The sequence below is a fragment of the Branchiostoma belcheri genome, unplaced genomic scaffold (genome assembly GCF_001625305.1).
Source record: "Branchiostoma belcheri isolate BF01 breed outbred unplaced genomic scaffold, Haploidv18h27 scaffold64, whole genome shotgun sequence".
Lineage (NCBI taxonomy): Eukaryota > Metazoa > Chordata > Leptocardii > Amphioxiformes > Branchiostomatidae > Branchiostoma > Branchiostoma belcheri.
This window is the reverse complement of record NW_017804287.1, coordinates 1,501,603-1,518,036: the sequence shown is the minus strand read 5'-3', so window position 1 is coordinate 1,518,036 and position 16,434 is coordinate 1,501,603. Positions and strand designations below refer to the sequence as shown.

The 16,434-nt window shown below is 43.1% G+C and overlaps 2 protein-coding genes across 2 annotated transcripts in view; both read right to left on the bottom strand.

The window, feature by feature from the left end:
* Positions 1-583: 583 nt before the first annotated feature.
* LOC109483354 (kelch-like protein 12) lies at positions 584-3,994 on the bottom strand. The gene is made up of 3 exons (XM_019786347.1): positions 3,764-3,994; positions 2,200-3,290; positions 584-1,824 (listed from the first exon to the last, which is right to left on the bottom strand). The coding sequence occupies exons 1-3, from the start codon at positions 3,992-3,994 to the stop codon at positions 1,344-1,346; spliced, it is 1,803 nt and encodes a 600-aa protein (XP_019641906.1). The 3' UTR covers positions 584-1,343.
* Positions 3,995-12,057: 8,063 nt separating this feature from the next.
* Positions 12,058-16,434, bottom strand: part of LOC109483355 (cholinesterase 1-like) — a 12,425-nt gene continuing 8,048 nt past the window's right edge. The window contains exons 3-6 of the mRNA XM_019786348.1: positions 14,727-14,885; positions 13,240-14,283; positions 12,647-12,822; positions 12,058-12,260 (exon numbers count right to left, since the gene is read on the bottom strand). Coding sequence (XP_019641907.1) covers positions 12,106-12,260; positions 12,647-12,822; positions 13,240-14,283; positions 14,727-14,885 — 1,534 coding nt within the window. The 3' untranslated portion in view covers positions 12,058-12,105. The remainder of the gene's footprint in view (positions 12,261-12,646; positions 12,823-13,239; positions 14,284-14,726; positions 14,886-16,434) is intronic.

The window sequence follows — 16,434 nt, the reverse complement described above, 5'->3', positions numbered from 1 at the left end:
AGTGCTATGCAGTGGTATTGAATTTTGATTGAGTGACTGGAAAGTAATGGAACAGTAACTGTACAATGGTAGTAACTTTTGGAAAGAAAGGTACTGGAATGTAGTAAAACAGTAACTGTACAATGGTAGTGGATTTTTAAAAAGTGACTGGAATGTAATGAACCAGTAACTGTACAAAAGTAGTAAATTTTCCAAATATTAACTGGAATGCAATGAAAATACCACTGTATGGTGGTAGTGAATTTTGATTAAGGCCACACCAATTTAATTTGTTGGTTCTCGGATTTTTTCAGAAAAAATATGAAGCGACAGGGCGAAAAAAATAAAATAAAAACAGGTCTAGGCATCCTATTATAGCCCCAAATGCTACAATATGAGCCATGAAGTCAACAAAAAAGGCTGGGTTAAAATTTAAAGTATAAATTTTGAACTTTTAATCAAACCACTGCATTGATAGATGGAAAAAACTGTAACAACTAGGAAGAAAAGGAATTTCCTCAACTGTTGGGGACAAAATATGAGCATTTTTGAGTTGATTCAGAACCAGATTCAGAAAAAAATGAAGAGGCGAATCCGAGAACCAACAAATTAAATTGGTGTGGCCTAAGTGACCGGAAAGTAATGGAACAGTAACTGTACAATGGTAGTAAATTTTGAAAAATTGACAGGAATGTAAGGAAACATGACTGGAGTGATGTGCGATGGTCGGAAATTTTAAAATAGCAACTTGAATGTTATAAAAAAATAACTGTACAATGGTGGTAAAATATCAAATAGCAACTGAAATGTAATAAAAAAGTACAGTGGTAGTAAATTTGGAAAAATTGACTGGTCTGTAATGAAGCAGTGAACTGTACAATGGTAGTAAATCTTGAAAAAAAAAGACTGGAATGTAATTAAACAGTAACTGTATAATGGTAGTAAGTCTTTAAAAAGTGGAATGTAATAAAGCAGTTACTGTACAATGGTAATGTTTATTTGGGTAGCGGAATTGCTTGATTTAGTGTTTGCCTGAAGCAAAAAAAAACCCTCATAATTAACCTCCTCCAACTTCAGGTATAGAAGACTCAGCTTCCTGAATTCCCCCCTGCCAACCACAACTTCATGCTTGCTCCAGGACAGATTCTAAGCCATTCATGACCCCCCCCCACATCCTGTGTCTGACCTTTTTACTCTGTCCTGTTGCCTGTCAATCATTCCCCTGCCATATGTGCTGTCAACCTACTCTGTTCAGACAAACAGGTACACAAAGTCTCAGCTCAGCCACCCAAAATAATCAATACTTCCAGACCCGAAAGTAAAAAGATGCATGAATTTGTAAGTCATGTAAAAAACTGTCATCTTCACTGTTTGCCATGTAGTCCTCTCAGAAACTCTACTGGTAGTTTGAGCTTGCAGAAGGCTGCTGACATGGTAGCGATCCCACCAGCATTCATAGCTGTCCATGTTCCATCTCTATACACAAACCCATTGGAATATATTGTGTTGCTGTTGTTTCTGTCATGCCCTCCCCACACGTGAATCACTCCCTTTTCAACGTGTACAGCCGCCTTCCTTCTAACTGAACTGTCAGGAAGATGTGGAATTGGACCATCCGATACGACTGTCCACAGTTCGCTCTTGGGGTCAAAAACACACTCTGATTGGCCGATACTGTAGACGTGGATCATACCATCCCCGGGGTGGACTTCTGCGAAGGGTACCTCCTCGAACGTGATTGGTGCACGGGGTAGACATCTCCATCTGTTAGTCTCGGTGTCGTACACTTCTACTGACTGACTGGTGGTCACTGCGGTCTCCTTCCCACTGATGCAGTAGATATACCTGTGAAGGGCAGCATATATAATATGGATTTACCATTACAATACAACACTGCTAGATACTGAAAAAAACTCAACATACTGGATGTATTTTACTGTTAAATGTATGTGGACATTCATGCCTTTTAATGGTGGACTTGTCTCTAGAAAATACCTGTTGCAATGCAATGCTATGACCTACGGACTAAACTTGATAAAAGCAACTTATAGACCAAGACAACTCTTTCAGAAAAGTCACTTACATTTGCATTACTCTCTGGGTTAAGCGCTGCAGGCCTAGGGAGAAGGTTAAATAATCCATATAATACAAACACTAACTTAAGGTGTAACTAGCATACCTTTACAAAGGTACTGTTGTAAAGTTAAACACTAAACCTACCGATCATCCTTGACAACAGTCGCCACACTGAAGCGAGCACTGTTCATGGATGCGACATGCTGCCATTGGTCCTCTTTGGGGCTGTATCTCTCCACGGTGTTGTTACGATGAAGCCCCCCAGAACTCAGCCCCCCGATAGCGTACACATACCCCCCACAAGCCGCCACCCCCGGATACGCCCTTGGCGCATTCATATCTGCCACCTGTGTCCACGTATTAGACAACGAGTCGTAACGATAAGCTTTAACACTGCTGACTATAGCTGTGGTTCTGGATCCGACTGGTCTAGCAAACAGACCTCCGACTGAATAAGCTTGTCTGTGGCATGCAGCAATACCGTAAGCACCTTGTGCAGAGGGCAGCCGAGGAAGGCCCATCCATTTCCCTTCTTCTATTACATACGCCTGGCTGTACTGTATCGGAAACCTCACCGCAGCTGAGGTGAGATAACCACCAGCCATCATCAAAACTTCCTTCAACCTCCCCCCTCTTGTCTTCATACCAGGGATTGCCTCTAGTTCAGTTCTGAACTTGGACATGATGTCGTCAATAAGCAGTTGGCATTCTTCACTCTCACGTACCAAGTCCTCCATCCTGACTTTTGACAGGAAGTCTTTGTTGACGTCGCCATACCGAACAAGTTTGACTAGCTCAGTAAGGTACTGTTCCCGGTTAGTTTTGTCAGATTGAATCCATCGTAGAATAAGTTCAAGGATGGACTCTTCGCTTTCGACTTGTAGGTGGTCGTCGGACAAGAGTGTTCGCATGTCTTCAATAGATGTTTGTAGGATGTCCTCTCTCTTCGCGATCTCACTGAAGTTTTGGCGTACAAAAGTCATGGCCTTCTCTTCCAGCGTTGTCATGTTGTAAATCTTTGCCAGATTTCGGATTCGAAGGCACTGGACGGCATCGTTGGAGTCCAGCATGTTCTGGAGGATATCCTGGCATTCTAGCTTTAGTTCTGTTATAAGGAAGAGGTCAGATACATGAAGCAGTTCTTCTGCATGTTTTGGGTCCACCTGAACTTGTCCCTTGTACATGTACTCAATGACTTTACTCACTGCTTCAGGGCTGACCTCAGTCAGTGTCACCTAAAAGAAGACAACAATGTTACAATATTATATTTCAGTGAGAACACTGGAATCAGTGATGGCAAAGTTGACTAATGGCAAGCAACCTCTTACAGGTTAGACTGGCACTGCAGAAATGCACACAAAGCTGATTGAGACTTGGCCCAAACGTGTGAGGTAAAATCTGAAGGTCCCTATCAAACTTGTAAACAGTCCATGTCTAGCCTTTTGTTCATGTATTATGTTGACATATTGCAATACACTGTACACGCACATTGAAAAATGAAATGAAAATTGACTTTGAGTTTTGCTAACCGTTAACCCTGAAAATGGCATATAGGGTTTATCATTCACTATACCAAGGCTTTATGCGCTACATAGCTCAATTAAATTTATCACATTTTATTCTTTAATATTCACTCAAGGAGCTGTACATGTTGATGAATCTTTAACCTCCTTGGTTCACTCACTAAAGTCGACTAGTCGTTAGTTACCTGACTGCTGCGACTTTCGGCCAAGTTTCCACCGAACATGGCGTCAAAGTAGGGGCTACAGGCGGCCAGGACGTTACGGTGAGCCGGGATCTTCCGCCCCTCTACTTCCAGAACTACATCGCAGAACTTCTCCTGGATTCTCTGCTCGTTCAGAGCGCACAGAACGGTGTTAGCGTGAAACGAGTGGTCCAAACTTCTCCGAACTGTTTCTGTGTTTCCACCGGTCGCCATGTTGGGTCAAAGGTCACAATGAACGAAACACTACCTGCTTACAGTGTCACGAGTGTCACGAGTGCCAGTGTGAAGCCTCTGTCACACCTCTGTCACACATTCAGAATCTTCCTCCAACTGCCAACCAACCAAGGCTGGCTGCAGTTCGGGAGCCTACCTTTCGTCAGTAATCAAATCAAATCAAATCAAATCTGAGAGAAATTTGAGTGAAATTTGAACGCGTCCCGACTAATGCCCCACTCAGCCCAACCACCAGCCAATCCGTTCCGAAGTCAGGCATTGGTTCAGTGGTTTGCAGATGCTTTGGGGCTCAAGCCTAATAGAATCTTCTCGATCCTCCGTCACTAAAATGCATACTATAAGTAGCAGTACTTCACACCGTATGCAATGAAATACCCACTAGTCCTAAATTTAAAAAAATTATTAAAAAAAACATCATATAAAGTTACAGCCTTTGACAAATCAACTCTAACTAATCAGACAGTAAACTAGATTTATGTAATTAACAAGAAGCGAGAGGAAGTAGAATGTGTATATATCCAGGAACGTTCTTGGAACAATTTCTGATATCTAGGAACCTGCTAGGAGACTAATTCTCTTTTTAGGTACTATGCTGAAAAACGCAGGGTTGGATGACCACATACTACGTACTTTATTGTGAATGATTGAAAGAGACATCAGTCTCACAGGGTCTGCCCTGGTGTCCGCTATGAAGGACAGAAAGTACTGGAATGACATTATCTAATGTACTTCACCGAAATCGGTCTGGATATGTGGTGAAGATAAGATGAAGTGAAGCGCACCACGTATAGGGAATGCATGAGTTAAGACTGATACTGATGTAATGTCACAAAATACACGACGCACAATTTCGACAAAAGTCTCCTGACGTTCCATCTCTTGGAAAATAACGCCCATGTTCTGCCTTAAGTGCCCCTATAAAACGGACAGTGCTCCCTGAGTGCTTTAAACGACAGGAGACGCAGCGGAAGTACATTAACACGGCCACAAAACGATTAAAGCCGACATGTCCCATTTTAAATGCGCCCAAAGCGATTTCATGGAAATAAAACTGGATTTTAAAATTCATATTCTTTTGAATGTAGCAATGTAATGTAGTTACATTAAACCTATGGCCATAACATAGTCTGATATCTGTGAGGCATGGAAAACAGTGACGTGCTTTGTATCGTAGGGTGGATCTATCTATCTAGTTATTGGTGGTACCAAAAATCGAAATGAATAATGACTGAAAATCAAAGGAACGTAACGTACTATTTCAATTGCTTCAAACATGAAATGATGATGAAAATGTGCTAGTATAGAAATAGCAGTAAATGTGAATATGAGACAGATTTCCTCATCCAACATTTCTTCTACTGCCGCCCTAAAATCACATGTAATGCCTTTGACTTTAGTCCGGATGACCCCATTTATTCCGGCACTGTGAATATGGAAGCAGAAAGAATTGCTCTGTGATAAACGCAGTGACACTGTCTTATAAGCTTAATGGACGTCAATCAATGGAAGACCCTTACACACGTGTACCCACTTATACATGACGACTGTCGTGGGGGAAAGTTGTTAATTGTAGGCACATATATGGGAACAAGGTTGCTCTCATAATGGACCACCAGGGTCGGACAGCATAGACCCAAATCATCGATATTCTACGGCAAAGAACATTAATTCTTTTATCATGCATCAGTATGATTTTTTTACTCTTAGATTTTTTAATCCATCTTCATCCTACACCAGGATGTTAAATTTGCCATTTCATTCAGGAAAATTCCCATTGCAATTGTATCAATCAAGATGGGTGGTTATGAACTAGTTACCTGAAGCTTGTTTGTGCGCTGTTCAATATGGCTTGCTCGTTATTTTGCTGTTTTGCATGCTAGTGATAGTATCAAATGACATTTTTTCAGCTGAAGTTTTACAACAAGTTGATCCATTCATGCGGTTGGTTTTGTCAGTGAAACACGCGTTAACGTCCGGTTTTCTAATTAATCTTAATAAAGGACCCCTATCTTTCGCAGCTGCGTCTCAATCTGATAGTTTCCGAAAGGTCATTTAATTTCGCAGAGGAAAACCGTTTTGCCAATGTTTTGTCCTTCGTGACCGTCTTTGGAAATTATATTTATAGTAAAATGCGTCCTTTGACTCTATAAATCTCATGGGAGAACTGGTCTTTTGGCTGCAGTGGTTTTCATGACTTTGATTCCTTAAGAAACAGTTTTGGGAATTAGCAAAATACGTCATTTGACAAAGCACCTGTTCCCTATTGTGTTTTCACGGTTGTGTGTATACCTCAGAGGAAATGTTATTTTCTTCATGATCATTTGGGAAATTAAAATTTCCAATTTTATTGATTTTTAACGAAGTTGTTTTTTGGATTTGCCCGATTTGGGAATTAGCAACATGCGTCATCTGACGTGCGTCATATGAAACAATCCCTTTTTTGTAATCATATGGAGAATTAGAAATCCATTTTCTAATGGTTTCTGACGCAGTGCCAAACATAAGGACCTTCTTGCAAGCTTAACTTCAAAGAAAAATTACTCACTATAAACGCTTCCTACCACGCACCGCGAGCTTTGATCTGACAATGGTTAACTCGTACTGTCTAAAATGCTTTACGACACATTCGATCTTAAATCTAATGAGAGATCAATTTACGATACGATTGCGCGGATGTACGTACAGACGCCCTAACGTCACAGCGTCACAGCGTCACAGACGTCACACGTATAGAGTGGGAGACCTCTAGGGTTTTTGTGTAGTTTGCTGTAGAATCAGCTCCGAAACGGCCGATCGCAGGGAAGCTTCTGCTCGTTTTGAAAGAAAAGGTAAGATGCGTCCTTCTGGGAAATTCTAACTTTATAGTAAGAAGGAACATTCGATCTACTTTGCTTAACTGTCCATAAAAGTAAAGCTAATTTAGGAAAAAAGATTATGCAGGTGCCGCTGCAGTTTCATGTTTGTAATTTTTTAATTATCTGCATCGTAACGCCTGGTCACAAACAGCGACAATGCTCGTAAGATGATATTTTTTCTAAAAGACATCATTGTATTTCTTTCCTATGATGTAAGAAGAAATGGCTGTAATGGGTAAAAGTTGAATTTTGAGAACGTTCAGTGCGATTCTTCCCAAATCTACGGTGTACGGCACGGCGCGGAAAAAAAAACTCAACTGCATGCGCTTCGCACGATGTATCTAGCTGGGACTTAGAGGCACCCAATGCAATTTCAATGCTAGGGCTGGATTTTCAAAGTCAATTTTCTTGTCATCATTTTATTGTAGTAAGTTGAATTAACCCTACCCCATAGCAAATTGATACCTGTGAGACAAAAACGGTCGGTAGCTTTTGCATCGTAGCAGTTTATCGGTCGTACCCAAAAAAGAAAGAGACGCCTCATGTAGTTTTGGGGCTATTTTAAATGCTTCAAGTATGAGTTCAGTTTAGGTCAGGTCCTCCTTGTGGAACGACGTGCCGATCAATATATCCTTTCACACACTTCACTCATGGTCAGGAGGTCGACCTCTCCTTCTTTTTGCGTCCGGTTGCCAAATGAGTACTTAGGCGGCCATCTCCTCGTGGCGTACCACATGACCGGCAAGGGCCAGTCCTCGGTTCTGAATGGTCTTAGTGATCGGGGGTAGACCACTGTAGAGTTTTTTTGTATTAATGCGGCTCTGCCAGGGAACGTTCAGTGCGAACCGAAGCAGGCGCGAGTAGTTTCCGTCTAATTTATTGGACAGGGATTTGGTTAGTGTCAATGAATCGGAGCAATACACTGTCACCCGATTAATTATGAAAATGTGCTTAAATGGCAGTAAATATCAATATCTGACAGATTTCCCCATCCGGAATATTATTGGTCTTGGTCTCGTTTTTTTTTTGTGCCGTCCTAAAATTTCATCGGATGCCTTCAAGAGCAAGCAGCAAATACAGATCTGTGTTAATAAGCTCGTGGTTTCATTCTTCTTAATGTGAACTGTACATCTTGATTGAATCTAGAAGGTTTAGACAAATTTGGTATCGTCAAACAGATTCGTTTTTCTGGAGCGTGCACTAGAAATGAGCCACCAGTATGAGGGTAGACACCGACGACAAACTACGCGTTTGATCTTTTCTTTTCTGACGGTCCATCCCGCGACAAATTATCCACGGAAGTTAAAAGATGTTTTGATACGAGTTTCTTGTATCTGAATTACATATATCATGTATAAATAGACTTTTATTAAATGCAATGTGAACTGATCGTGCCGCAAACTCGTCAGATGTACGTAAAGGGTACTTATCTCAGAACTTGTCCGTTTGATACATCGAAAATGACTGTCATCTGGGTGCTATTTATTGACTATGCCGTTCGTAATTACTATTACAAAGGACCAATTTTCTAACATATGACCCATTTTCATGCACCTAGACTTTTGCTTAGGTCCTATAATATATTTTAAGGAAACGGCGCCCCGTCGGGTCTTTTAAAGGCTAGTTCGGCCGCCCACGTTGCCGGACTCTTTTTGGGGAACGGGGGGTCCTGGATTTTTTTTAAAGGAAGTTAAAATCAACCGGGATCCTGGCGACCGAATCTAATTGTGATAACATCCGCACAGAATGAAATTTCCAAGGCACTGCAAAAACCACAGGATCCCAACAGGTAGCAAGGAGTTAACTTCCTTGAGGGTAGCGCCATAGTGCACAGTGGGTTTTCGTCAAAGAATTTAGAATGAAAAAGCGGCAAGGGCCTTCCGAATTCAGAGTCCGGTCGAGGACTACGCCACTGTACATACAGTAATATACCGGGTACAGCAAACGACTTTAAACACATCATACCTTCTAACAGGGTTTTGGTATAACCCAATTGGCACTCAAGAATTACATTAACTTAAGCCTCATCATCACCGGAGATAACTCTTAACTGCATATTTCCTTCCGCAGGAAAGGACTAGTGCAGCCGACTGTGTGACTCAATCATCCATCACAACTCAAGGGAAACATCAGGTTAGTATTAATCTTAATATTCATAATTCTCACAAGGTTTGGTCTTGTCTCAAAATTTCTTCAACAATTTTTTTTCAACCGCCTTTGGCCTTTAAATGGGATCAGTGCAGTTTTAGGGCGCCGAACACCAAAATTTTTCAAAGTCAATTCTATTCAAAATTGAAAGTACACTATTCCAATGTATATTGACATTCATGGAGCAAAACTGCTACGTTGTTGATTGACGAGAAATCAATGAAAATCCTGGGCTCATTTACAGGATACTATCCAGAAAATAACGGACCGTCTTGGTGCTTTATTCTGTGCTGTTTCAAATGTCCACAGTGTGACATACTGATACAAATGTGCTGATAATGTGGGCAGTAGGTGTCAATATCAGTTACTGGCCTAACTCCTCAAGCAGTCAGGAAGGCCTCTTTCCTACCGGCCTACATGTATCTGATTCCTGGCCTCCAGTAATTGAAAAACGACGTGCGCTAATAATAAGCCTGGGCATGGATGGGCGGACAACACTTCCACCCAATTAGAGAGATACAGGGAGGCTATGGGAGATCTGGTTACCACAGTGGTGACATAAAATTTAATTAAGATGTACCTGTGTGAGCGTTTGAGTCAGATTGTAACTATGGCCAGCCGTAATGCGGTATAACCCCTTTTTTGTAGTGAAACATCTTTATTGTAAGCTTATGTTCTTACAAGCTAAGTACTTACACAGGTCATGGTGGTACGATGACAGTGATATTATTACACAACATGTATATAGAACGTGGCAACTTACTATATCTATACACTAACTACAGGTTTTTATTTTTTTGCTACTTCAGACAGTTGTAGATGTACGAGTATGAACATATGGAACTTTTTAATCTCACTTTTATGTCATTTTTTTGTGAGTCAAATTTGCTATCCCAGAAGTCAATCTTGAACAGAACAGCGCCAGCCTGAAGTGTTTTGTTGATTTCCTGTACTGTGCTGTGCGTAGGTGTACTTCCACTCTAAGTCCCTCATTAGCAGTACCCAAAATGAGACATTCTAGTGATAACCATTTTCCTCCTCATTAAAACAGGCTTGTTAGCCGCAAAAGCTTTGGAGGTGTATCAATTATTTTTGCTTGACGGCACCTGCGTTTTGGGACAAAAAAAAACCCTGTGAATCATCAGGGATCATATGAACAAGCCAGTTTAGATTCCGCATGTGCGATGTGAGGTACTTTTTTTGTTTGCTTTTTTCATGGAAGACGTGGTGACGGCGCACTCGAGTTTTTTCAACTAATTTTTATGCTACCACCAACAGAGGACAATAGGCAATACTCATTTTCACCAGAGTTAAGTGAGGAAAGTCGTGTAAATTGCCTTTCCCTAAGATCGATGGCATAACAGGATTTGAACTCGGGGCCTCCTGGTCGAGCACTCTGCAGACCCCGCAATGAAAGTGCTAGGCATTGTGGTCTAAGATAAAAGTTTGAGATTATCTTTATTTTCTGTTTCCAGACTTCAGAATCACGATGAAAACGATGTTTATCGTACTGTGTCTACTTGGCGGGACATTCGCCGTCGGTCGCGACCCCTGGTGGCCCGAATCATCCGCCGACGAAAATTCCGACATCTTCAGCGACCTCGCTCCCATGCCCGTCCTACCTGATGTTGAATGGGAACCAGCCAACGACGGTGTCTACACCCTGGATGGCTCCGTCCCTGGTGGCGTCGCCAAGAGATCTAGAGCTCCGCGCTTCAAGCTGCGCAGCTTCGGCCACGGTCTCCGGTACCTTCTGCTGCAGCCCAGGCCCCTGCTCGCTAAGGGAAGGGCCGGGCGCCGCATGCACTACCGCTGGAATCGGGAATTCGAATAAAAATTCCAAATAAATTGGCACTACGAACTATCGTAACCAGAACCGTACCTATCTAAATAATGTTTGTGTCTGGATGGGTTGGGTTTATGCACATTTTTTGATAGTTTACGCGTATTCAAACGTAGGTTTGCCCCAGGCTCGGTTCTTGATACGCGTGGACTATCACGAGTCGTGTCTGAGCATGGTCCAGGGATGGTTCCGCAGGCATACTTTGAATTCATTTTAGGATATACACTGTCAGGGTTTAAAACTAGATTTTTCGATTTGTCTGAGGTAAAATTGAGCTTTGATACATACATTTTTGTTGTAGAACCTATCAGGAAAATGTGATAAGCAGTTGCAATTTCATGAAAAAGGGTACAAAAATCACATGTATTTTACTTTTATGATCTTGAAATGAAAGAAAAATCTTGGAATATAACAATTTTCTCTCAGTGTCTCTTTTGATGATTTCTATGGTGATAAGACTTAACGATGATGACGAACGTATGAAATCTAATTGCCACGTGCAGCTATGATTGCCGAGTTAGCGCACAAGCTGATATAATTACCACGTGGCAGCGTCGTAATTACAGGCACACCTGGCTATTACCTTTCCATCCTATATCATTACACAAGGAACGCCCTTTAAGTAACAAAGTTTCCAACAGGAACGAGTGTAATTTAAGCCAATTAGCGTGAACCCCTGCAAGCCTGTAATAGAATCGTATGAGCAATTACGAAATGGGTCGCTATCTGTACTATGGAGCCAGTGTAAGCAGCCTTCGGCGTAACACACGAGCTTCCCAGGCACGTGCCCCGGCAAAGCTGGTTCAAGAATTATATTACCCTGAACGACATGTCACACTTAACCTTTTCACACATAACGCTCTCTTCACGTTAAGCCGAAAGGACATTGAACCCGGCCGCGGAAGCCACATACGCAGGATTCATGTGGCCCCGTCTGAATGAGCACTCTAAGACACAGGCTGAATCAAATTCTAATGATTTATTCCAAAACTCTATTCTATGTAACACCCAGTAGTACAATTTCTTCAGCCTAACGGAGCTTTAACATTGGCAAAAGTTCGTTCAGTTCCGGTCACCAACTTTTACATCACCAAGATGGTCATAGCGAAGTTGATGTTGTCATTTGCAGCTGTCGTGAATAAAAAGAGCCATCTATTATCCAGATTCGGTACTAAGGTACTACCACGTACGGCTTATCATTACTATCTGGCCAGCCTGTATCACTAAGTTTCAGTTATCATCTCCTACACAGCGAGGATGGCCGTGATGAAGCTGAGGACGTCCTTGATGAAGCTGAAGAAAAGCGCCAGTGTCAGACTCTGACCCCAAACTGTTGGGAGGGAAACTTCTGCAGTTGTCTGGCACTGGGCGGGCTCCGGCGTCACCGGGTCTTGTGGATCTGCAAAGGGAAATGTTCACCTAAAAACCCTGCTTTAAAATCAAGAAATCGGAGGGATTTTAGAGTTCCAAAAATATGTAACTCATGGCTTTTTGAATCATGTCATGGCTGCCCAAATTTTGAGATCTTCACGTTCACTCCGTTTCTTGTTTCTGACCTTTTAATTGAAAAGGGCAAAAGATACGAAAAACGGAAGTTCAGATGCAGTAACATATGTCAGCTACCAGGAGGCCCAAATTTGATCTTAACCGTTGTCTTTCTAACACCCTTCCAGATACGAATTATCATCACAATCCAAATGCCTTCTTAAGTTATGCTGACCACAAATATACGGAAACACAGACACACGCAGGACCAAAAGCAACACCTTCATTTCTCATGGATACCTGTTTTGTTGATGAGTGATGGCACGTAGACGTCCCACAGGGCACATTCAGTAGTCTTCAGACCGCCCATCATCCTCGGCCCGCTCCCGTCCAGAAACATGTAGGCTCTGTCAGTCTCCGTGAAGGCGCTCCACACTGGCCCGTTAAAGTTGTTGTCGCTGTCGTTGTTTGGATTGCTAAAAGTGCGATAAAATCCAACCACAGGTTATAGTATATGCAAAAGTAAATAAGTAATCGGAGACTTGAGACTTGCGCCGTTGCCTGAAAATGCCCCTATGTCCACCTCCAGTTTTCGCTCGCCCCCCGGTCAGATTCTGATGATCTCCTGTCATTCTTCCTGTCAATCTCCCCTAGCCCGCGTGCTGCCAACCTGCTCTTTTAGGACAAAAAAGTACACGAGCACACAGCTCAGCTATAAGAAATTACCAATTTTAAGGCTTGCTGTACCCGGAAGTAAAAGGTATGCCTCTTTTACTATGACTTGCACATTATGGTTATATTAGCTATATTAGCTACATCAGTAGTTAAACCATCAGCTAAATTTAAACCAGAACCTGGCATTTGGAACCTGTTTACTTTGAAAAGACATTTACCCTGTTTTGGCGAAGTTTGCCCAGTATCGCATCACGGTGTGGGACACTGCGGCGTCCTCTGTACTGTAGCCGACATCAGGGATGGTGGGCAGTCCGAACACGAACTGGAGTTCGTCACCGTGGGTCGCCACAACCCAGTCGGGCCAGGGCGACGCCGTGACGCGATGAGCAAACCGGTACATGTACACCGCGGCGCCGTGTCGGGCATGGGCGCGGGCCGTGGTAACAGCCGGGCAGACGAAGGAGTAGTCTCCCCTTGCGGCGTCAAGGATGTCCCGGTACCTTGTGTCTTTGTCAGGGTGTAGCCAGTCTGTATACTGGAACTCTACCGCCTCCAATGCTAATGCATTGAGCTCTGGTACTCGTATCATGCCTGCGTTCATAGTTTGTAAGAACTGCTCTCTGTCGACCGTACTTTCCGAGCCGACGCTGAAACCAGGAATGCCGAGGATGCTAAAGAAGAAGACAAATTCGTTTGGATTGGTCCCGATCAGAATGTCGGCCTTTTTGAACATGCCATGGTTAAGGGCATCCGACGGGTTTGTAGGGATGAAGTTGTTGTCCACAACCGGCTGGAACATGGTGAACGTCGCAAACTGCTGTTCATCCCGAGACCGCAGGCAGGTCAGTAGCGCTGTTGCACCGTGTTCTGTTGGACAGCCGAGGCTTTCAGAAAACCCCGTGGCCTTGTCAGTAGCGTCGGACATGGTGTCGAGCATACCCGGTAACACGGCGGTACCACTCTGCAAAATAGCCCGGCTGAAGACGTTTCTGCTTGCCGGTGACAGGAGATGGAAACCTACACTTGACGCACCCGCACTGTGACCGAAAATGGTCACCCGGGAGGCATCGCCCCCGAAAGACGGTATGTTGTCCTGTACCCACTGCAGGGCCAGGAGCTGGTCCGTCAGACCCATGTTTCCGGGCGCGTCATCAGTTCCTGTGCACAGGAATCCCAGCGGACCGACTCGGTAGTTGACGGTCACCACGATCACTCCTTCAGCTGCGGTCAGATACTTCCCTGTGTACTGCGCAGACGAGCCACTAGAAATATCAAACGATAATCGAGTTTTACAAGTGCCAAAAGGGAAAATGGTTCGACATTGTCAAGTCTGAAATAAAAAAAAATCATACTTCTAGCAAGTACGCAATTCTCACAGGCTGCCCAAATTTTGTTGATCGGCTAGATTTTGAGACCTTTCACCTCCTATCATTCTGTCTGTCAATCTTCCCCCACGCACCAGCAGTCAGCCTATCTATGCGGACAAACACAAAAACACAGCTCAGATGCACAAAACGACTGACCGTAGAGATGCCTATAACATTTGCGGAAGCTTTTCCTCAACGGAATACCCCCTCTACCGGGATTCTGCCTGTCAATTATCCCCGCCCACGTGCTGTCAACCTTTTCTGTGCAGGCAAAGATACAAAACCACCAAAGACACTAACTACTTCTGAATACAAGGTTGTTAATGTTCTCTCCTTACGTCCTGAACCCGCCGCCGTGAATCCAGACCATGACTGCGGCTCGGGTCGGGACTGGGTCGGGCTGCCACACGCTCAGGTACAGACAGTCCTCGCTCTGCTGGGTAATCTCCCCTCCCACTGCGACAAGGTTTGACGCTTGGATACACATGTCGGGGTACCTAGTAGAGTTGGAATCAAACATATATTATGTAGATGTTGAATTGTGCTGATGTCTCATGACTTGCTTTTAAAATCTCTAAACCTCACAAATAAAATTGGCAATGGAAGTTTTAATGCTCTATACCTGGTAGTACCCGGTACTATATTCCTCACCCGGCACCATAAACGCATAGATATCCAAATAGAAATCCATGCCCATTATGTTCTGATAGATAATATTTTTGGGGATACAAAATCACCTGACTTTTAGCTACATTACCTCAGCTGTCTTTTCTGCAATAATCCTTTTCTAAATTCCATGTAACCCCCATACAGACCCCTCATCCAATGTACAGCGCTGTATACATATGATATGAATGAATGAACTTTATGAATGAGTATACGTTTGCCTGTATGGTCAACTTCAATTCGGGCACGATTTTTTTGTTAACAACAGACGGGCGTGGCGTAACAGCAGTATTCGAGTGACTATCGCACATTTAGGAAGGTTCACAAAACGTTGACAACCTGAGCCCGTCCTGGGATACAGAGATTTGGGCACTTTTTGTCAAACGACGACTGACCTTCTCCAGTCAACACACAGTGCGCAATAAAGTCTGGGATTGCCTAAAGGGTCTTTCCGGGGGTTTTACGGCTACAATCACTAGTACTGATGTTCGCCCTGTATTCAGACTTCAACTTATGGAAAATATGACACAACAAAGTGCATTCCAGCTTAGCAATTTATGCTCTCTATCTTCTCTTTTGTCTTGGATAAATTTTTAAAAGTCGTTTTACTGGCGCTGAAAGTCATTCGCATAAACACGTGCACTCAAGATGATATGCCCTCCTTTGCTGCTACCGCCCCTTTGTCTCTGACTGCACAGGCGTGAGAGGCCAGAAGGTAAATTCCTCCCTGATTGGCCCTTCAGGATAAAGTGCCGATCTGCTCTTTGATGTGTCCGTGGGAAACAATCCTGCTTAGCTTTGCCTTGTTACGACCTTATCCAGTAAGTGGATATTGAGGTCAACTTACCAGCCAGCCGCGTGCGAAACAGTATATATTTTGCTTCCCGTCTCCATTTTTTCATCGAGCCATTCTGACATCTTCAGACGAGATCTGCCGCAGTACGCTAGGAACGTACCTATGTACCAATTCAATTCTGTTCTTCTACAAGCTGTAAGCCTATCCTGCTTAGGCCATGTTGATTTGATTATATGGATGACATCCGCGCGCGCATGAATTTTCGGCCGTTTCCAAAAAAAAAAAAGTTTTCAACCATACTGTAAATCGTGCAAAACAGTTGCTGAATGGGCAAAAATATACCATTAGTTGCAAGGAAAACATTTAGAAACGATACCAATGTCGTAGAAGGTCAAAATCAAAGGAAAAAAAGACAAAAATGTAAAGAAATGAATTCGAAGAGTAGATTATTCGCCATAACATATTCTGTGCCATTTGTTCCACCTTCTTGACCACGTAGATTTCATAGTGAAAGCAACTTTTTTTTTTTTGCAAAACTTTTTTTTTATTCACACGCGCGCATCAGTTTTGGGGTTCCCAGAGGA